This window comes from Epinephelus moara, chromosome 24 (assembly GCF_006386435.1).
Source record: "Epinephelus moara isolate mb chromosome 24, YSFRI_EMoa_1.0, whole genome shotgun sequence".
Classification (NCBI taxonomy): Eukaryota; Metazoa; Chordata; class Actinopteri; order Perciformes; family Serranidae; genus Epinephelus; species Epinephelus moara.
The window spans coordinates 1,527,697-1,550,501 of record NC_065529.1 but is presented as its reverse complement, the minus strand read 5'-3'; the positions used below and the strand labels follow the sequence as shown (position 1 = coordinate 1,550,501).

Below are 22,805 nucleotides of genomic sequence, written 5' to 3'. Positions count from 1 at the left end.
GCCCCTTGTGAATCTGTGCAAAAAGTTAGCGGTGTAAAGTTAACTTGACTTTAGAGTCATTGTTAAGGCCCTGAAGTCTGTAGTTATGGGGCAGTTAAAGCCCAAACCCTGTGTTATTACATCACTCTGTTGAAAGCTCAGCTCATACTTGTTAATGCCGAGCCCTGAAATGCAGGATGTTGGCTCTGTATGAATGTATTGCCCATCAATAGCCAGGCACCCCAAACTGCACCAGATTTCAGGAAATTATATCAAATAAGTCCAAAAATGTAATTAAATTAATTGATTAAAAATCAATTCCTCATGCTTCAACCTGAAAAAAATGTTAGGTTTAGGATTTTGTTGCTATCACCCCTGTGAGAGTTAATTCTCTATAGAGAAGGCACACCCTCTGAGCTCTGAGTCTGAGGTAGCACACACACCGTTGTCTTCCTGCAACAAGTCACATCTCGCAATATTTTGAATGAGACTTCCGCCTAACGAGGCAACAACAAACAGACCAGATCAAGTGAAAGGTAAAGAGACACTTCAGACACTTACATTAACAATGTGAGCCTTTCAGTGGTGAAAATAAGTACTTTTAATGGAGATACACTGACTGTGTTTAGTTGCCCTATATGCTTACATTGCAGCTGTTCCATGGCTGCCAGCTGCTGCCCTCTTGCTAAATATTAGACCAATTTCAAAAACACAATAGGGGAAATAAAGATGAAAGAAAAAAAGCCGAAGTTGTCCTATTTTACCTAGCAAAGTGTAGTTGGACATGACCTAATTGTACTTGTTCCATGCACTACAGATCATGCACTATGGATCATTGAAATAGGGTGGTCTGACTTTCGGATCACCTCTAAAACATCTTTGCCATTTATGTACTGCAAACACAGGTATATGTTAGTGATAAGCTAAAATAATATTGACTATGGCAATGTATTGGTGGATTTCGATTTGGTGCTTCTCCTTTTGAGTTCATGCAGTTTAAATGAGTGATGGTGGTATTTCAGTAAAACACATGCCCACTCAATACTAAACTGAGGACATGGAATTTTTCTTCTGTTTAAATCCATGAGAGAGAATGGCTTGTTAGTTGCTGTAGGGCTGGACACTGTAGTGCAGTGATACTCAACTCATCCTCAAATCCTCGAACACCACTATGTACAGCAAACTTCGAAAGGTTGAAAACAGGCATTTATTATACATACTGATAAATCTTATGAATTTATATTATTACAGTATTTTGTTATTTTATCATTGTTATTTTGTAAAAGTGGCCTCTAGGCAAAGCAAGTTGAGTATCCATGGTTCAGTGTTTTTCTTACCTGGAAGTTTTAGATTTTTCAACCTATTTGAAATGCAACGTTAGTGTTTTTAAAGTTGTTGAGAAGTAAAATCTCCAATAAAAACAGTATTATCTTTTCAGTCTCAAGCCTGTTTGCCATATGTGAGTCTAATCAAACAATGCCTTTGTCTCAGAGGAGCAGTTCGTCACTGATGGAAACATCGTGGAAGCCCGTGAAGCTACTGAAGAAGATCTGCTGGTGGTTCACACCAAACGCTACCTCAACAGATTAAAGGTTGCTTTGTTTTCCCTCAACACTGCAAACCTCTAGTGAATCTATCATTATGACAGCATGGCATTTTCATCACAGTTCTTCATCTCCTCATTTCTTTTTCTACATCTCCACTGAGTCTAACATGCATGACTCAGGAGCTGAGGCAACCATCAGGATTTTAAAAGGATTTTAGTGCTGGGCAGTATTATGAACAATTTGTAATTTTTTTTAATATCATCATACAAGATCAATCACGACTCCCTAAATCCATGGTTGGATTACACTTTTGAAGATCACGATTCAATTTGATTTTTGGTTTAAATATTTTTTAGGCACTGATGGCTATGTTGCTGTTAGACTAACAAGTGTTGATTTGTAAGGATCAGCTGATCTTGTTTAAAAAGTTAGACTGCATGGTACATTTATGTTTTTCAGCACCTTGCCAAGACTGAGCCGGGTGGAGTGATAGGTATTCTACACACTGCATGGTATTTGCCATAGGCTATATTAAATTTTCATATGTAAATGTAAAAAATAATAATTTATGTCACTAGTCAACTGAAAAACTTGAGAACACAGAAACAACAGCCACTGAATGACAGAGGGTATTTTACAGTTACAGCTTCCTCAGTTTCCTCTCCTACAAAACGCTATTTTGACTTTTGTTTCACTAGCGTAGCTGGCACACTGTAGTACTTCTGTCAGACACCGTTGTTGTTTACGTGACTTGTTTATGTAACATGTTGCAACACCACTGACGTCAGGGAAGCAGGAGGATCTGTTGTGTCTCTGTCATCTCTGACTCTGGCAGTAACCATTATGGGTGGGGGAAAAAAATCAGTACAGCATAGTATCATGATATTTTGCATGGCAATATGTATCAATACTGCCATGTACATGCATACATACATACATACATGCGTACATGCCATGTATTGATCTTTTAAATAATATAAGTTATTAATATTGAAAATGCAAATTAAACTTAACCAATAGAATAATAATATAGGATATGATGTTGCTACAATTAAAATGATTAAAGTGTATTCTAAACTCCTATTAACTATGGTGTCTGGAGACGTGCAGCTAATGTTACTGGTAAGCTCCGCTGTGTCGTCTTTGAAGTGTTTTTTATGGGGTTTTTTTCCTTCAGGCTCATGCGAGTCAGATTTTTTAAGACCATAAAGCTTCCAAACAGCTGACTCAGCTCCTCTCTTGGGCACAAGTTCTTCTGATACCTCTCTGGTCTTGTGGTCCCTTTCTTCATCCTCCATCTCTCTTTTCTGTTCTTAAATATAATGTTACTGAACGACGGAGTTTCTTCCAGCTGTTAAAGAACTGTTATGCTAAGTGCCTAACATGCAGTTCAGCAGTGTAATTTTGAAAATGTGTGTTACAAATTGTTTAGGTGTCACACATTGTTGTGTGGCATGGTGTTTTGCCCTTTTGGAGAGTAAGTTTTGGATTATTAATTTCTGTGTTATACAGTTAACCATTAGTGCGAAGGGTACGCAGTTAATAGGGCTGCCCGTAGAAGAGTTATAACACGTGTTTCTGCTATGTGCCGATATGCCTGTATATGAAAAAGTCATATCATATGGATACTTACAACCGGTTTACCGGATGAACCAGCATACTGGCCAGCATGAATGGATTTGTCATAAAACAATTAGTAAATGTTACTGTTCACATTTAATAATAGTTTCAATGTGATCCAAGAAGAAGAGTTTGTTTTCTGGGATTTTCCCTGCTAATTGTTCCCTCTATTTCACATTGGCCTTCTAATGTTGCAATGCAGGAGGCGAAATAACAGAGCAGAGAGTTCTCATCTAAACGCAGTGGATTATCCTACAGGGGAATTAGTCCTCATTCAAATCAGTCATGTCAAACATATTCAGCTCCTTTCTTTTGAATCAATAAGAGGTTTTGCACTTCTACTTTGTAGATAGGTTGATAGGTAGGTAGGCAGACAGGCGGGTGGGCAGGCAGGCAGATAGGGAATAAAGGACATCTTAAGTTATATTTAGGCTGTAGCTCAGTTGTTTGTACTTTGCTCTGAATTGAATTTCTACTGTGCTGTCCTGTTTTCATGTGAGAGTCAAGGCTCAAGACTTAGCCCACTGGCAGCATTATTATGTTTTTCTTCAGTCAGCTTTGTTTTTTGCCTTATCAGGGATAGTCACTGCACAGAAGGAGGTCTCTGCGACTAATTGTGTTCTTTTTTCCCTTTAGTGGTCTCTCGCGGTGGCAACAATCACAGAAATCCCTCCTCTCCTGTTTTTGCCTAATTTCCTGGTGCAGCGGAAAGTGTTGAGGCCTTTGCGGACACAGACTGGAGGAACAATAATGGTATGTATTTTAGAGCCTCATTACCTCGACCTTGACTTTGTATTCATGACTTGAGACTTGACTTTGACTTGAGACAGATGACTTAAAAGGACTTGAGTTTTTTAATTAGTGTTTGTATTTTTCTAGATATTGAGAAGTTATGTCTTGTTTTTGAAATATGGTGACGCATTGCAGCAGGGGAGGACCTGCCGGCTGATTTTAGTGCCCACGCTGTGAGAGCTCTGACCTCCTGTTCACAGCTGTCCTCCGAGAAAAGGCAATATGTACAGCGGCATCATAAGCTTCACCCTGTGCTTTTATTTGGTTCTGTCTATGTGATACATGTGAATTAATAGTTCAGTGGTGTTCATTATGTCTTTAGTTTCTGATAATGACTTTAGTTGTTCTTTTATCTCAGACATGTTAGGATGTTACATACCTTGACATATTTTGGTGGAAACTTCTGCCTTCCTCAGAAGTGTCACTTGGTGGTGGTTGTGACGCGTCTTTATCAGCTGATCTGTCAATCAGCCGATATTAGGGAGGCGTGACCGTCCTGTCACGCCACCTGCTGTCGAAAAATAAACTCAAGGCACTACTAAAACCACTACTAAATGGGAAAAAAAATAGACAAGCAGACTTACAACCATTTAATACCTACAGCCAACGTCACCCCCAGGATTTACGGCACACCAAAAATACACAAAGATTTACGGCACACCAAAAATACACAAAACAGGAACACCCTTACGCCCGATTGTAGACAGCATTGGTTCAGTCACATACAACTAATCAAAAGCACTGGCAGAAATAATAAAACCAGTTTTAGGACAAACAGATCAACACTGCAAGAACTCAAAACAGCTAGCAGAGGAAAAACATCAAAGTAGGGCCAGAGAAAATATTCATATCGCATTACATCATATCACTCTTCACCAAAACACCAGTACAAGCAACAATACAGATCGTTCAGAACCGGCTACAAACAGACAGAACACTCAAGAGACGCACCAGCTTAACTGTTCAGGACATCATTCAATTTCTTCAGTTCATTGCCACATCAACTTATTTCCAGTTCAGAAACATAACATACAGACAGAAGGAAGGATTTGCCATGGGGGACCCGCTTTCTGCCATCATGTGCGTTTTTTTCATGGAGGATCTGGAAGAAAAGGCCATAACATCACAGGAATACAGACCCACACTGTGGAAACGCTATGTGGACGACATTTTGGAAAAAATAAAAGCAGGACACACTCAAAAACTCACGGACCATTTAAACACCATAGACACCACTGGGAACATCAAATTCACACGAGGAGGAAACAGAACAATCCATACCCTTTCTGGACATCAAAATTCACCACACAGACAACTCAGACATCAAAATAAAAATACACAGAAAACCCACACATACAGACCAATATTTACTATGGGGGGGTAAACTAGCATGCTAACTAGCCGCTGGCTCCACTGTGCGGAGACTCAGCCGTCTGCTCGGCATCGTCTCAGCTAATTCGTGTCCATGTTCAAGCCATTGAACCTGTCCTCTCAGCTGTGTTTGTGCCTTTTGGATATATTTTTCAGGCAGATATTGGAGTAATATGGCTTGCTGTTCAATTAATTGTACCAACAGACCGTCCAAGAAGTCTGTGCTCCAGTTTTTTCGGTAAGTGAAATAAGGAAATTCTAGTATTATTTTATTTATGTTTATATGTTAGCACTAATTAGCGGGTATCGGTGTCTGCGGTCACCACCTAGCTTGTCAGCTTATTATTATATTATTAAGCCTTTATTTAGGACATGTAAAATCACGTTGAGACCAGAGGTCTCATTTTTAAGTGCGATCTGTATCACAGCAGCAACATCCACATCAAGTTACAGAGCAACAGACAAAACAATACAAAACAAGCTTAGCTCGTTAACGAGCTAACTAGCCAGCTAACGGTTAGCCTTCAAACAAGACGCCAATCCGGGATGCATCAAAGTCAGAACCTAACAGAGAGGTGTTAGGATTTAGGCATTTAGGAAGAGAATATTTTGAACAAAAGGCTTCTGTGTGAGGTTTGAAAATAAAGGTCCACCACGTTAGTTAGCTAACGTTATGCAATGTTAACGTTAAATGTGTCTTATGAGCAGTGTAACGTTAACGTAACATTAAGGCTATATTTGTGTATGTAAATTATAAAGTGGCGAACTGTGTGAAATTACAATAAGGTGTGTAACGTAATTAAAAAAAAACTAGGGATGTCCGGATCCAGCTTTTTCACTTCCGATCCGATACCGATATTACAGCCTTGAGTTTTGGCCGATACCGATACCAATCCGATCCAAGCGCGTATTATACATATTCACTTATTTTGTTGTCAGTCATGTTAGAAAAGGTTTGATCAAGCGATATTACTCTAACAAGAACTACTTAATCGGGGTTAGTTAGAATGATCCACAACAGTTGGTATGAGAACTGACCTGTTTATTGTTAACAGGGTTAAATAAAGAAACTTTAAACTTGAACATTAACATTAAATAAAAAATATAGCTGGTTTGCTTTGGCTGCTTTGGCCCCTTAATAAATAGAAAATAAATCAACACAAGAAATCTTTCAAATGTCTAACATTGAAATTAAAATAGCAGCAAGACTCCACACACTTGTGCTTTGCCCCGCTGATAAATAAAAAATAGATTAACACCACAAGACATTGTTGACATTTAACAAACAATGCAGCCTTTCCTTTTCAGTTATTTTTGTAGTGTCAGTGCCAGCCTGGTGCTGCTGTTTCCTGTGTGTCTGCATGCTGACCTGGTGGATTGATAGTAAGTGCTGGAGTGGATCACTGGAATGGACTGCTTGAATCGCGGAGCGCTGGGCTGGCCGGAAAACCTGGATTGGACTCTATGAAAAACTGGATCGGAGTTCTTGGATCGGCATTTTTCCATGCAGTCCGATCCGATGCCGATGCACGTTTTTTGCTAATATCGGCGGCTGATACTGATCCGAATATTGGATCGGGACATCCCTAAAAAAAAAACTAATGTGACATTTGACTGTCACATGAAAAATATTAATAAGATTAGTGTAGGATATAGGCCTGTAGCAACACAACACTAGATAATGCACAGACAGAATATGAGGACTGTGATGGCCACCACCTTTTTGTTTTGCTAAAATAAATTGATAATGATCTGTTGAATATTTAAGTAATTTAAGTTGTATTGTTTGCATGTAAAGGAGTCTGTGAAGTAGATAACCTAACACATATGTTACTTTTAATATCTATTTGTCTGTGTAAAGTTTTCCTCTAGGTGACCCAGACAGACTGGACCAGTGGACACTCAACACGAGAAGACAGAACTGGACTCCAAACAAGACTTCCTGTCTGTGCAGTGAACACTGTCTATGAAGAACCAATGGAAAAAAATATTCTCAAAATGAGACAGCCGAACATAGCATGATTCCACAGTGGCAGGGAGCTTTGAGAACAGTTCAGTTTCCTTTTGATAGCAACAATTATTTTAATGTGGATGTATTGCATACTGTACATTCATACTCCAGTTGTCTTGGTAGTACACTGTTAAATTTAAAATCACATTCAAATATAAAGTCGAATATCTACAGAACTTAAACACAAAACTATTTTATGAATGACAGCTACTTACTCAGCAATAAGATCATTTTGGTGGTGAGTGGGCTTTTAACCAAGACAGGCTGTAGTCAATGTTTTCTACCTGTGTTTTTAACCTGTCATCTTTCTCTCATGTAGGACACTTGAGGAAAGTTACAACGCCTCGGCGAATGTGATGTTTACTCCACAGTAAAGAGGTTGTTTTTGACACTGCGTCCTAATCCATAGGTTTTATAATTACTGTTACTGTGTACTTTTTGTAACCTTTTTTAATATGAATGTTTTCATGAATGCAAGCTTTGACTTTATTTTGTGTAATGGTTATAATTTTTGTTATATAAAATGGATCAGACAAAATTTACTTTCGAGTAAAAGCACATTTTTTGTAAGCTGCTATTCATCAGTTTCCTGTGATGATTGGAAATATAGTGATGATTTAAACCATTAACAAAATATAATAAATATTAATGGTATCTTAATGTTTTCATTTATGTCTTAACATTTACCCAAGTTTGCATTTATCTTAGCAGAATGTAAAAACAAAATGAAAAGCTGATGTTATGTGCTGGTTTTGTTTGAACATTTCTTTAAGACAAATGAAGAAAATTCACTGAGAATCTATTCTCCTTTTGTGAAAAACAAGGAAATATCTGCACTCTGAATAGTTTTAAGCTCCGTAGGAGGTATCATTTATTTGTGACGTTCTGACATATGAGAAGGTTCTGTGGGTATTGCTCGGTATTTAGGCTTATATAGTAAGGCTAAAAAAAAAAAAAAAGAAACATAATCAGCCAATTGTGTATTACGATTTGCCTCACTATAAAAACGTCACGTTACCTTTGCCTGAGGAAGACCCTCTCAGAGTTGGCAACATAGCGAACAAGTGATACCTCCTTGGGGGTTGGCAACATAGCGAACAAGTGATACCTCCTTGGGGGCTTCAAAACTATTGTGCCCAGCTAATTCTTTGTTTTTCACTTTGAGCCCTTTTATCCAGTCACATTCTTCTGTGTTAGACTTCTAACAGAGCAGCAAACAAAGGTTACTCTCCAAAATCTTCTCAGGCTCTGCTGCTGGGTGTAAGGTGCTTAGTTATCTTCAAGAACAAAGTTAAAATTATCAGGCCCACACAGAAATGGACTGCTTAATTATTTGTCAATGTCAGTTTTAAACGTTAATGCTTTATGTTTTATCTGTAGTGTATGATTTGCTTGTCCTTTCAATTGACAGTTAGATTTGATTGTGAAATACAAAATTCAGTCAGTAATAAAGACAAAAGGAGTGCAAATGTAAATAGAATTTATTAAGTTAAAAATGAACTGAATGTTTTAAATAAAAGGACATAGCAAAAAAAGTCAATACCCCTTTAGTAAATAAAAGGACATAGCAAAAAAAGTCAATACCCCTTTAGTCAAAACAGACTGAGCCTGTGAAAGTGGTAACAGCCATGCCCAGCATGGGCCCAGAGAGCTGCAGAGTACATAGGGTGGTAGGGGGAAAAGGGGATAAAGGGTGGGATTGTAGGGATGAGGAAGAGCAGAGGTGGTAACAGCGTTATAGCTACAGATGTTTGTTTTTTTAACAAACAAAGAATATCAAAAACTCAACATTAGCCATGACAGCCTGGGCTATGTTCAGGCCTAACAAAATGTGTCCTAAAGGCCAAATTCGAAAGCAGTGACACTGCCAACTGTAAGCAGTTCACTGCGTTTGGAGGTGGTCTTTAAGACAACTAATTTATTTAAAAACATATAATTTCTCCCAGGTGTGAGATGAGTGTGTCTGATGTGAGGGTGCTCAATTATGGCACCATTTAAACTATGAACAAATGTAGCCATAACACTGTTAACAAATTTCCTGGCCTTATCAATCTTTGCTGGATTGCCACCAGCCTCCCACCTGCACCTTTGGGCCAATGAAGAAAATATTATCTTAATGCCAGGATGCTGGAGGTGAAGCTGGTGCAGGTCCTCCTTCATCATGCTGACCAGCTTGACACTGCTGACCTTCCCCATGTCATTGCCAGCTCAGTGGATGATGAGGACATTTGGTGCCGCTCTTCCTCGCAGGCAGTGGGAAAAGAAGGAGAGAAGGCCTCTCCACTGCAGTCCACCCCAGCCACACCAGCAGACACGGACGCCCGGCATGCTGAGGGTGCTACCCAAGGTCTCTGCAGCTCTCTGGACACCACACCGGACATAGCTGTCATCAATGATCCACATTGTGCCTATGAAAGTAAAATGAGTGTAATAAATGCTTTAGGTAATGAAAAACAGAAAGTTCAATATAAAGGGTAAATCACTTCTTTTTGTTGACAATACTATTATGTCACATCTGTAGGATAAAATAAAACAGGGAGCAGCACCTCAAAATATAAATGACAGTCTTTGAAATGCTTTCTTATTGTCCTTGGAAGACAATGTAATATTAGCTGTCGAAAGTCAAGTAGCCAAAACTGGTACTTACAGTTTCTGCTGTGTGTAGCAGGCTTGGTGGAGACATCTCAAGTGGCCATGACCTCAACACCGGTGATGTACTGAAAGAAATTAACATCTTGTAACAAGTATAACACTGCCTTTCTTTCACAATCTCTACATTTCTTTATCATGTTCTAGAGCCTAATCTCGCAATGCGCTGTTGATAACAGTAACGTTAATGTTACAGATACATTTCAGTCCCCTTTGGACTTTTATCAATGTCAAAATCATAAATATGCGCGCTGGTTGCAATAGCGGTGTGGGTTCTAGGATATAGTCTTTAATGTCAGCCGTTATGTACACTGCAAATTCAACTACTAACTCGAATTTCTTATTTGGCATCAACAAAACATTCATGGTAAGAAAGAACACTAACATTACCGTTAAATGGGACTTAGCTTATTAACTAGCTTATTCAAATCAAGTGACATCCAAATAAAAAACTTGTTACTAAAGTTACATGAAAATCTTAATTCAGGTCAATTGATTTGCTTCAAATTATTCGTTAACGTTATATATGTATTAAATAAATGTTACGCTGATTCACTGTAAACCTGGCCAAATTACTGCAAGCAGAGCCGGCCCAAGGCATAAGCGAACTAAGCACCTGCTTAGGGCCCCATGAACACTAGGGGGCCCCCAAGAGCAATTAACTTAAAAAAAGAAAAAATTAATTATTTTTGTTCCATGTGTGAGTGAGGATGATTCATATATTATCAAATGTACGTTCTTGTACAAAAAGACAATATTATGTTAACAGAGTGTAGTTTCCTACTGCCTCTCTGCTCTAAATGTCAAAGCTCCGCTAGTAACGTGTCATCCAGGCTCCAGCTGTGCAGTGCGCACTGCACATCCAAGGAGCTAGGAGCAGGTGGAAGGCCTGATAATGTCGCAAAAAAGGACATACCCTTCAGGGGCAGAAGAAATAAAAAGGAAGAAAGAGGAAGAGGAGAAAAAAACAACAATATAAAGGTATGTTTGCATGTCTTGGTAATGTAAAGTTTGGTGTCAAGGAGATTTTGAAAAGTTTCCTCAAATTAGGAAAGTCCCTAATTATTGTTGATATTTTGTTCCAACTACGTTAGCCTATAATAGCAAATTAGCTAGCTAACATTAGTTCAAAACTAGAGAAATTTCTCTTTTACTGTTATATAGCTTACTATTCAAGCTAACGTTTTTGTGTTTGTGTAATACTTTGAATAAGTTGATATATATATATACCAAAAAAAAAATAATAATAAATATATATATATATATATATATATATATACATATATTTTCTGGGTCACTTTTGGGCATCAAAACAATGTTTTTGATAACGTTTGATAGATGTTTAATAACAACTAACGTTAATTACAAACGTGGTGACATTTGCTAGCAATATGTTTTTGCGTTAATGAATTAACTTAGTTAACTTATAGTTTGAGATATGTTGTTTGCAATTGTTTGCTGCAGAGCATAGTAATTTATGTGAGTAAATAAACATATTCCTTCTTACATCAACTCCCTATTATGGTCATAAGTTATATGAAACTTCCCCAGGAGCACTGTTAAAGTATTTTGGAGGAGGCACTGGCTCAGCCCAGGGGCAGTCCACCTCCTCAGGCTCAGCCAAGGCTAATGAATCAGGTGAGGGAAAAACTGTCACCATATATATTTAATTTCTAGTCAGATTGTCTCATTAAGATATACTAATATAAGATATAATCATATGACAAGGGACATGTTTTTCATCTTGGGTCCATCTCCATCCTCTGCTCCCTCCACTGTGCCCACTGTCCCCTCTGTGTCTGCTGCAACCTCAGCTCTACCTGGTAAGTTAACAACAAAACCGCCTTTGTAATTGCTCAGTGTACTGCAGAACATTCTGAGATGAATAATTTTTAATATAAGACATAATCTCATGAAAAAGGGACATGTTTTTAGACAAATGCATATTATTTCAAAACGTCTCAAGCAATTTTCAGTTGTTCCACTGGCAGATTGTTTTCTTATTACAAGCTCTAGCTGTACTATTTTATTTAGAAAATAAGCAGCAGAATTTTCAAGTGTAATTTGACATCTAAAATGACTAGCTTTTGTTGTTGTTTTTCATCTTAGGTCCATCTCCATCCTTTGCTCCATCCACTGTGCCCACTGTCACCTCTGTGTTGCAGTTTATTTCAAACAAAAAATAATAAAGCAGATTGTGTTTACAGTAAATGATTGGTTTATTTTGTTACTTTTAGTTTGCCTAGATGACATTCGGCATCCAACTTAGTACTATATCACTTTAAATATTAAGTGTAAATCAATCCCCGGCTGCTCTTGTAGCTGAATTTGCTACCATTTCAGATTAAAAACCAAATATGGGTAAAACATGCCGGGCTGCTCTTTGAGGTTGTATGTATTGATTCTCTGTGTGGCCAGTAGGGGGAGTTGCTGACTTAGCCAAATATTAATTGAAAGATTTTTCTGCAAGTTTGCAAATCTGTTGTCTGCTTCCATGGTCTTAATCACTGTGGATTACAATCTAACTACAACAAAAAGTTCTCACATCTAGTTTAACAAGTGTATTCGTAATGACAGAGTAGAACATGAAATAAGTTATAGTAGGCGTGTGAATGATCAATAATCAGTATTACTGGCAGTAATAGAGGGCCCCAAAATCAAATTTTGCTTGGGGCCCCATGGAGGCTTGGGCCGGCCCTGACTGCAAGTCTCGACAAAATGAAGTGTTGCAAATGAACGTAACGTTACCAGAATTAACGTTAGATATTTAAAAACGTTGAAGCATTTTTTGAGATTGTGTAATCTCAATAACAGCTGAATCATTGTTTCAAGATTTGTTGTATAAGGTTAGTTTCAGGTAAACTCAACTTACCTCAAGTTTCGTGAGGGAGCTGCAGGGGAGCTGTCACCAAGTGGTAGCAGCCAACACCACAGGGCTAGGCAAAGTAGCGTAGCTTGTTAGCCTTAGCTAACTTAGCAGTGTTGAGCGAGGTGGGCGTGTTTAAGCAACCAGGCTTCCTTTGGTCCACCTCTTTGCCCATTTGTGATTGTCCGAGGTTGGGCGGAGTCAGGCACTGCCAAGATGGCGACGCCCAGAGCCGACTATGTTGAGCTTCAAACTCGCTCCTCAGAAACGTAATGGGTGGCGCCACGGTGAGTATGTCCATATTTTTATACAGTCTATGCCCACAACACACAAATTATGAGTGGTCAGAACGATATATACCGGTTCTGTTCATAACTTTTATGGACAGAATTTCTAGGCGCAGCCGAGTGGTGGAGGGTGTCAGGTTCGGTGATGGGAGGATCCCGTCCCTGCTTTTTGCGGATGACGTGGTCCTCCTAGCTCCATCGAACAGTGACCTCCAGCTCTCGCTGGGAAGATTCGCAGCCAAGTGTGAAGCGGCTGGGATGAGAATCAGCACCTCCAAGTCTGAGGCCATGGTCCTCAGCCGGAAAAGGGTGGATTGCCCACTCCAGGTCGGGGGGGAGGTCCTTCCTCAGGTGGAGGAGTTTAAGTATCTCGGGATCTTGTTCACGAGTGAGGGTAGGATGGAGCGGGAGATTGACAGGCGGATTGGGGCGGCGTCAGCAGTGATGCAGGCGCTTAACCGGTCCGTTGTGGTGAAGAGGGAGCTTAGCCAGAAAGCGAAGCTCTCGATTTACCGGTCGATCTACGTTCCAATCCTCACCTATGGTCACGAGCTCTGGGTAGTGACCGAAAGAATGAGATCGCGAGTGCAAGCGGCCGAAATGAGTTTCCTCCGCAGGGTGGCTGGGCTCAGCCTTAGGGATAGGGTGAGGAGCTCAGACATCCGGGAGGGACTCGGAGTAGAGCCGCTGCTCCTCCACATCGAGAGGAGCCAGTTGAGGTGGTTCGGGCATCTGGTAAGGATGCCTTCCGGACGCCTCCCTTGGGAGGTGTTTCGGGCGTGTCCAACCGGGAGGAGACCTCGGGGCCGCCCCAGAACATGCTGGAGGGACTACATCACCCGGCTGGCCTGGGAACGCCTCAGGGTTCCCGCGGAAGAGCTGACGGAAGTGGCTGGGGAGAGGACTGTCTGGGCTTCTTTGCTGAGGCTGCTGCCCCCGCGACCCGGACCCGGTTAAGCGGAGGACGACGAGTACGACGACGAGTACAAGACCAGAACGCTATATGAACGCACAGCAATAATAACAGACCCGGAAGACAGAGCACAGGAGGAGAAACACATACAGGATGCACTAAAAACATGCCAGTATCCACATTGGGCAATAGAGAAAGGCGCAGGACAGGTAAAAAACAAAGAAACCACACAGCGGGAGAAGAAGAAGCACACAAACAAAATAGAATACAGAGGAGTGGTGACGCTACCGTACGTTAGAGGGGTCACCGAACGCATCCAAAGAACAATGAGGAAACACAACATAAACACACCGGTCAAACCACACATAAAACTACGGCAAATTCTGGTACACCCAAAAGACAAGATCGAACAAAACAATAAATGCTGCGCCATATACAAGATACCATACCAATCATGCAATAAAACATACATCGGGGAGACAGGGAGGAGCTTCAGTACACTTAAAAAGGAATGCGAGAAGGAGACGAAAATAAGACAAACAAGAGCAATAAAAGAAAAGGCACAACAAGAAACCTACAAATCAGCCATAACAGATCACTGCGAAAGGGAAAATCATCTTATGGACTGGGACAAGGCCAGAGTTATACACACCGAGGACAACAAATACCGGCGCTGGATCAGGGAGGCTATTGAAATAAGGAAGCGGGGCCCAGGGACAATGAACAGGGACAAGGGGGCATATATGCTCTCCCACACCTGGAGCAGCATCCTGGAGAGGCGGCGGACGGACAGCAGGTGGCGTGACAGGACGGTCACGCCTCCCTAATATCGGCTGATTGACAGATCAGCTGATAAAGACGCGTCACAGCCACCACCAAGTCACACTTCTGAGGAAGGCGGAAGTTTCCGCCGAAACATGTCAAGCTATGTAACATCCTAACATGTCTGAGATAAAAGAACAACTAAAGTCACATGTGAATTAAGTTTACAATAACTCTTTCAGTATTGATAGTGCTTTATAACCAGCGACACGCTGTCAGTGCCTGGCAGTTACACACACACACAGTCACCACTGTGAGAGCTGATACATGCGCTGCCGGCTTCCTGTGCTCAGACTCTCCTTTTTTTTTTTTTTTTGTATGAGGTTTTGACGCTGCCACGGTGCGTTAACAACTGCTCCTGCCTGCTGTCCCAACATAAGTTCACTATCTGTGAGTGTTTGTGCGCATCCATGTGCCACGAGATGGTTTCCCCAGTGACTTTTTTTGGCCTCCCGTGTGGCGTCTGTCACCCTGACCAGGTTCGAGCAGGAGAGGAAGTACTTAAATCCTTTACTCTAGTAAATGTCACTAATACTGCCCTGTAGAAATACTCGGTTACAAGTCAAATTCATGTATTTAAAATGTTTCTTAAATTAAAGTATGCAAGTGTAATCAGTAAAATGTACGTAAATCATTACAAGTAAAAGTACTAGGGATGTCCCGATCCGAACCTCGGATCAGGTATCGGTGCCGATCATGTTATTTTACAAAATCGGAATCGGTAATAAAAGATCGGAGGAATCAGAACAACAACAATGGCCAGGTTTTTCATCTATGTTGTTCACTGTTGCCTCCGCTTGCATATATATAAAGTGTGGTGATCCTGGATATTTTATAAATATATTCTTTTTATAAGACAGTCAGCTGATGGCTTGCTCGCCTCCAGACACTGAGGTACCTCCAGACACACCCGCTGGTGCTATCGGCCAGTAGGATGGCTCGATCAGCTGAGCCCCGGTAGACCGGCCCCTACATTATGCCGCTCCTGGCAGTATGGCGAGAGTCGCTGGCGAGTGAGAAATGAGCCAGAAGTCCTGGGGCCCACCATGGCACTTTACACCGCTCAAAGTCCGCGAAATAGGTGCGCTTCCCTGTGGAATATCATCCATTCGGCCACCGGCCTCACCTCAGAGATCCCGCCGCGGATATCAAGGGATCCTATGGAGCCTCCACGCCTGAACAACGCCGGAGCGTTACGGCATTCACACACGGTCCCGCGAGTTGGCAAAAGCCAGGGGTTACTTTCCGTTTCATTATTCCTTATTTGGAACTGGACTGAGTCAGAGCCAACAGTGGATTTTCTTTACCTCCTTGTTTGCGGGAAAACCTGGGGTGGAGTTTTCTTTTGTTTAGCGAACTGTGTGGATTGAACTGAATTGAACTGTGATATGTTATTTGGAAAACCTGAAGTTTTTTGTTTGAACTGGATTGAACTGGATTTCTTTGGTGGAAAAAATATATCCTTTCTTGAAACTGATTACTGTTGTATTTGTATTTTTGAAAATTGAGTATACTGGTTTTTAAGAGAGGCATTGTGAACAGAAACTTGAAGTTGCTTCCAAATGTTTGGCCTGTATTGGCCTTGCTTCCAAACTTTTGGCCCGTAGTGTATACAATATATATATTTATATATATATTTTATCTTTTGATTTACCTGAAATTTACATACTGTGGTCTATAGTTGACATGATGTGTCATTAGTACATTCTCCAGCGCCCCACGGTGGAAAGAGAAAGTGGTATGAAATGTGAAATAGGTCATTCCAACGGCCACACTTTATAAATATACTGTCTCACTCCTGAGTGCATGGTCTTACTTTTACTTTAACAGAAATGAATGTGGGCATAAGCCAGCATCCTGTCAGCACCCCTGAGTTGTGCAAAGGTGCGAGGGACCATTCATCACTGCTTGCAACTTTAATTATAGTCAATATCAGTGTGTTGTTCCAAGAACATTACTTACTTAGAGAGAGGATGTTACTGGTGCAAATTTACATTCAAACACTGTCAGGTTGCCTTATTGTCTGTTTCAGAGTTACCAAAGTAACTTTACATTAATAAACTTTGAACAGCTTCTTCACCCAAACTGTGACCTTGCTACATATAAACTGTATCAAACACAAGGACTTATAATGAATAATGGCTCCTGTATATTTTACATCTTAACTCCATTACGTAGATGCAATAGCTTTTTCACTGACTGTTGCACTATCCTCACTTTAATTGTGAAGGCAGCTTTTATTCCTTCACCCACACTAGGATTTGGACTTTACTCACTGCCGCACGAAGCGCTGTAAGCTATACATTAAGTATTATTTTTATATTGTGGTTTCTCGTGTCAACCATTTCTACTGTAATTTATACTTGTTACTAAACTTACAGTATGTTGCTTCATTTTGCAAACTTGTCTTGTGACAGTTCACCTTTTTCTTGATTCACAGCTGTACTGTCACTGTGCTGTCACATTATTTAATTAATTCCTTTAATCACATTGTATTACATATGCTCCTGGTGTTGTTGATAGAATAGAGAATAGAATAGAATAGAAATAACTTCATTTATCCCAAAAAATTTAGCTGTCCAGCAGCTCATAAAAACAAATAACAAAATAAAATACATTAAAATAAGTGCATAAATAGAGATTAAATTAAAATAAAATTGTCCATTACACAATCCAGTCCAGTTGTTAATAGGGTTGTCACGATACCAGAATTTCAGTAATCAATACCAACACCAGTGAATTTCCAGGATTCTCGATACTCATTCGATACCACGATAAAAATCAAAAAACGGAAATTGAGGGGGCCACTGGCCGCGCCACTGGCTGCGCACATGTGAGTTGTTGATGGTGACAACATGTGCGTCGGCTTCGTCGAGTGTACCAAGTGCAGCACGATGCTGGTATATGACAGCAAAAAGACGGGGACCCTGACACTTAAGAGGCACATGACAAAGGTTGCCATGGAAAGAAAGACGAGAGTCAGCCTTCAATGTCCATGTTCTTATCCTTAAAAAAAGTCGGGTTTAAACTGGGCTACGGCTCATAATTACAGTTAAAGGGACGGGCCGGGCTCGGACAGAGCATGCACGGGCTCGGGTGGGATCAGGCTGGATTTTTTGGACCCGATCTAAGCTCTAGCACATTTTTATTATCGTTGTAATTTTGCTGTTTTTAGACCATTTTTTAAACTTATATAATGATAATAAAGGCATAATGATGCAAGTACACACGTTTAAAGAGAAATAAACATTTATTTAACAAGAATATTAAGGACTGCAAAAAAGAAAATTTAAATATCCGAAATAACACGTAAAAATATTAATATAAATAAATACATACAAAAAAATAGACTCTCGTTGAGATGGTTTTGGAACAAACCCGGCATACTGACTCGTCCAAATTTCTGGGCTCCTCTCTGTCATTTGGTTTAAATTCAAAACACTCCCACACAGGGGCTGTGGCATTTGGTTTAGGAACAAGTTCCATGTCTTTCTCTTACGCTCAACTCTCTTTTTTTTTCTCCGCCTCATCTCCCCCTCACGAAGATCGCACTGTGTGTGTGTGTGTGTAGCCCATAGCCCCGCCTCCCCCACAGAGACAAAGACACTCGATGACAAAAGCTTTCCCTCTGTTCATTACGCTAATGAACCAACTCACCTGGCTGCCAGACGATGCACAGCAGTGAACGCTCTTGTCGTCCAGTCTCTTTGGTGGAGAGACACGAGGAAAACAAACACACATGAATATGGCAATTAATCGCGGCCGGAAAAGTTACCGTCTCCCTTTTAATTTACCGTGCAATTAATCGACTTATTGCATATCATGACAGGCCTATCTCTGCCCCTTCCCGTAGAGCACCCAACAAGTGCTCTACAGTGTTAGAAGACCAGTCGAGTTTATCATCCAGGAGGACCCCCAGATATTTGTAGGTGTGCACCACCTCAATGTCCTCCCCCTGTATGGAGACTGGTTGATGGTGTGACCTCTTTCTTCTGAAATCCATCACCATCTCCTTGGCTTTGGCTGTGATCAGGTGGAGACAGCATTAACTGCACCAGTTCCTGAAAGCATCCACAAAGTCCCTGTAATCCCGTTCCTGATTGCTCCTGATACAAGCCACAATAGCTGAGTATTTTTGTATGTGGCAGGACTTCTTCCAAGCCTGACACACTGATGCTGCTTGTCAGGTAGTCTGTTATCCAGGAGGTCAGGAAGCGATCTACTCCCATTCCCTCCAACCGGTCTCTCAGTATGGGGGGCTGGATAGTATTAAAAGCACTTGAAAAGTCAAGGAAAAGGATCCTATGCTATTTACAGAGATAACACTGACGATCTGAACCGGTCAGTGGCGAAAAAAAGCACTTTTAATGCGCAAACTTATACAGGACGCATTTGCCCCCGTTACCGTTTTAGCTCGTTTCACGGCTCCCAGCTGCATCCGCCTCCCTCAATTCTGAACCAATTTTAGAATGAGTTGTACCTATGAATCATACGCACGCATACACATGGGGAAATAGGGCCCAGGTTGAAAAATACCGAAGTTATCCTTTAAAGTAAAGTGATGACTCAAAAAGTGTTTAATGCACAGACGTGAAGTCTTATTAGGAGTCCAGTTCTGTCTCCTCATGTTGAGCATCCACTGGTCCAGCCGGTCTGCATAACCTAGATAAAAACTTTACACAGACAAATCGACATGTAAAGAAATATGTGTTAGGTTACCTCCCTCACTGACTTTTTTTTAACATTACAACTTAATTTTCTTAAATGTTCAACAGGTCACCACTTTATTTTAGCTTAAAAGGGGTGGTGGACACATCACAGCCCTCATATTCTAACCCTAACATTTACACTTACTTTTAATATGTGGCAGTCAAATAGTTTTGTCATACCACATTCACTTACGTAACAAACAACTGAAATAAAATTTGATCTATTAAGTTCTGTAAGCAGTGGAGAAGCTGTCAATAGGTTCGTTCGAGATGAGCCAGTCCTGCGCAGATTCGATCACCGGCGATCGGCGCACAATGCATGCCGTTTAGTTTTGTGTCCGACTTCATCCCGACTTGCTCTGACATATTACAAAAGTGGACAGCGATAAAGCAGCGAGAGCGAGGCGTCCGCAGTTTATAGAGCCAGGCGCTGCAGTTGCTCTCCACCGACTGCACCGCCTGGCTCTCACCTGATCTAACAGCTGATTGGTTCAGATGTCAACTCAACAATATGACATTTTAGATAAACTACTCATTTTTTTTGAATTTTAGAGATTAAGATTATATTTGTCTGATCTGATCGTTTATTCTGTGAACAGAAAACATGTTGTGTGACTGATGGTGAAAACAAACTGATATATGGGTTTGATCACTTTTTTAATGAACATCATTCCAGACAGGATGTTAGTATGTCTGTGACTTCCTGTACAGACTGAAAGCTGCTGGAAACTGTCGGGAAACTGTCCGACTTCACCGCAGCTTTTTGTCACCGCCCCCTGCTGCGGCCCCCTGCTCTCGTCTACTTTTCAGGCGAGGCGCAGTTCATCTCGAACAAGCCTAATGTTTCTACCTACAGCTGATCACAATCACAGTTTCTGAACTGTTATAATTTTGCTTTTATAAATGCTTGTTTTTGAGATAATGTTAATAAAAATAAAGTCTGGGTTTATGGACCATCAAACATTTTACATTAACTTGCCGTATAGCCTCATTAATAGACTCCAGCTTAACCAACAACACAACATGTAGCTAGAATAATGTTATTTCTTAAACCATGCTGAAATGTGACAATATTTTCAAGTTACACGCATACACCTTATTGTAACTGCACACAGTTCACAACTTTTTACCCTCCCAAGTCTACCATTAACGTTAACTTATTAATACATTGCCCGTATTGCAACTGTATCGCTAACATAACATAACATTAGCTAACTAACATGGTGGAGCTTTATTTTCCAACCTCACACAGACACCCTTTGTTCAAAGTATTATATCCCTAAATGCTAACACTTCTGTTTTTCATTTGCCCCTTCACAGGCTGGAAAGCTAGAAAGCGAGCTAAGTTAACAAGCAAGACAAACAACCATAGTTACAGAAACATGCAAACGATGACACCTGCTAATTAGCACTAACGTATAAATAAAATGATAGCAGAATTTCACTCACCAAAAAACTGGAGCACTGGGGTCTTGGACGGTCTGTTAGTACAACGGACTGCATAGCAAGCCTTATTATTTGTCCGACAGTTGCACGAAAAATATCCAAAAGGCTCTAACCAGCCAACACCTCAAACACAGCAGAGGGGTCAAGTTGAGAGGCCGGGGCACAGTGCTGTCATCCTAAAATACTCCCTCCCACAGTGCCTCATAGCCTTAATTGCCTCATAGCACCTCCTGCTGTTGTGGAGGTTGGGACATTTGTGAGAAAATCTTCATATCATTCACGGCGGAAAAAAACATGCCAAAAATCACGTTTTTTTTTTTTTGTACTTGTAGAGGAGGTTGTTTTTATACTTGTAGAAGAGATTTTTTTTACTTGTAAGATAGATTTTTTTGTACTTGTAAGGCATGCTGTGTGTCTTCATAGAATATATTGTTTGTCTTTGTAGATCATACTTTTTGTACTTGCAAGACATGCTGTGTTTATTCTGAAGCATGATGTATCCGCCCCCTCCCTCTGGAACACCCTCCCTATACACATCCGTGACTGTCCAAATCCATCCACCTTCAAATCACTCCTTAAAACCCACCTTTTCAAATCCGCTTTTGACCTTTAAACATTAGCTTTTCATTCTCTGTTTCTCACGTACCCCCCTTTTTTCTTTTTTTCTGTGTTTTGCTCTATGCTTTTGCACCTTGTATATCGTCCTTGTCTTCTGTTTATCTCTTCGCACTTATATGTATGTACTTCTTTTCTTTGTTTAAATGTAAAGCATCTTTGAGAGCTGTAAAAGCGCTATATAAATAAAATGTATTATCAGTATTATTATTATTATTATTAGAAATATGTTGTGTATTTGTTTGATAGGTACATTTTGCATTTGCAAAACAAAACGCATTAGTTTGTGAATTATGTCTTATATTTGCAAACCACATTGTGTTTCTTGTTTGTGTAGTTTTGGCAGGATTTTAGCTCCATGCGATAATCATCTAAGTTGTTTTTTAATGCAAAAACATTTCATGGCTCCAGCTTGAGAAATGTGAGTTGTTTTGTTTTGCTTTTTACTATTTAATCATTTTTATGTCAAGGTTTGAACTGTTGGTTGGACAAAACAAACATTATGAACGTGTCACTTTGGGCTCTGGGGAAGTGTGACGCTATCTCCCTCTGTTTCCAAAATTTTTACAAACCAAACAATCAATCGATTAATGGAGAAACTTATCAGCAGATGAGCTCCACCTCAACCAACTACAACAGTCAAATCCTGCTTTTACACTAATGCATGAGTCAGAACCATCTAATGAAATGTAGTAGACTACAACAGTCACAGAGGACGTTTTTACAGTACTTTTTAGGGATGTCTCGATCACATTTTTTTTGCATCCGATCCGATACGAGTCCTTTACTTTAGAACCGTGTCCGATACCGAGTCCGATCCGATAATTTGCAAAGCATTAAGAAAGAAAAAAAAAAAGAATGCATCCAAGTTGTCCCATAAGGTTTGTTTTTATTTAAATAGTATCCAAAAAGCTTATCGGTGGTTCAGCAGCACAAAATGTAAACAAATTCAATATTTTCTTCTTGTCTTCAACAAACAAAATAGGCCTATATCTTTTGTAGTGGTTTGACACATGAAACAAATATTTTTCTTTTACTCAGTCAAACCCCACAAAGAAACCATAAAACGAAGGGATGCAAACAATTAATCGATTATTGATTAATTGTCGATAAGAAATTACTCAATTAAAATAAATTAATTGCAATTAATTGCGTTTTTAAACCCGGAATTCCCCGCC

At 40.2% G+C, this 22,805-nt stretch overlaps 1 protein-coding gene and 1 long non-coding RNA gene across 5 annotated transcripts in view; one reads left to right on the top strand and one right to left on the bottom strand.

Moving 5' to 3' along the window:
- hdac11 (histone deacetylase 11) overlaps nucleotides 1-22,805 on the top strand; it is a 160,381-nt gene that overhangs the window by 17,790 nt on the left and 119,786 nt on the right. For 2 of the 4 annotated variants that reach the window (XM_050038793.1, XM_050038792.1), the window contains 2 exons: nucleotides 1,471-1,571; nucleotides 3,783-3,899. In XM_050038793.1, coding sequence (XP_049894750.1) covers nucleotides 1,471-1,571; nucleotides 3,783-3,899 — 218 coding nt within the window. Of the gene's footprint in view, nucleotides 1-1,470; nucleotides 1,572-3,782; nucleotides 3,900-9,443; nucleotides 9,668-22,805 lie in introns of those variants that run through there. The other 2 variants (XM_050038795.1, XM_050038794.1) reach the window with 2 other exon arrangements.
- On the bottom strand, nucleotides 7,170-8,869 carry LOC126386455 (uncharacterized). Its single transcript, XR_007569508.1, has 2 exons — nucleotides 8,429-8,869; nucleotides 7,170-8,391 (listed from the first exon to the last, which is right to left on the bottom strand). It is a non-coding gene; the product is annotated as an uncharacterized LOC126386455 (long non-coding RNA).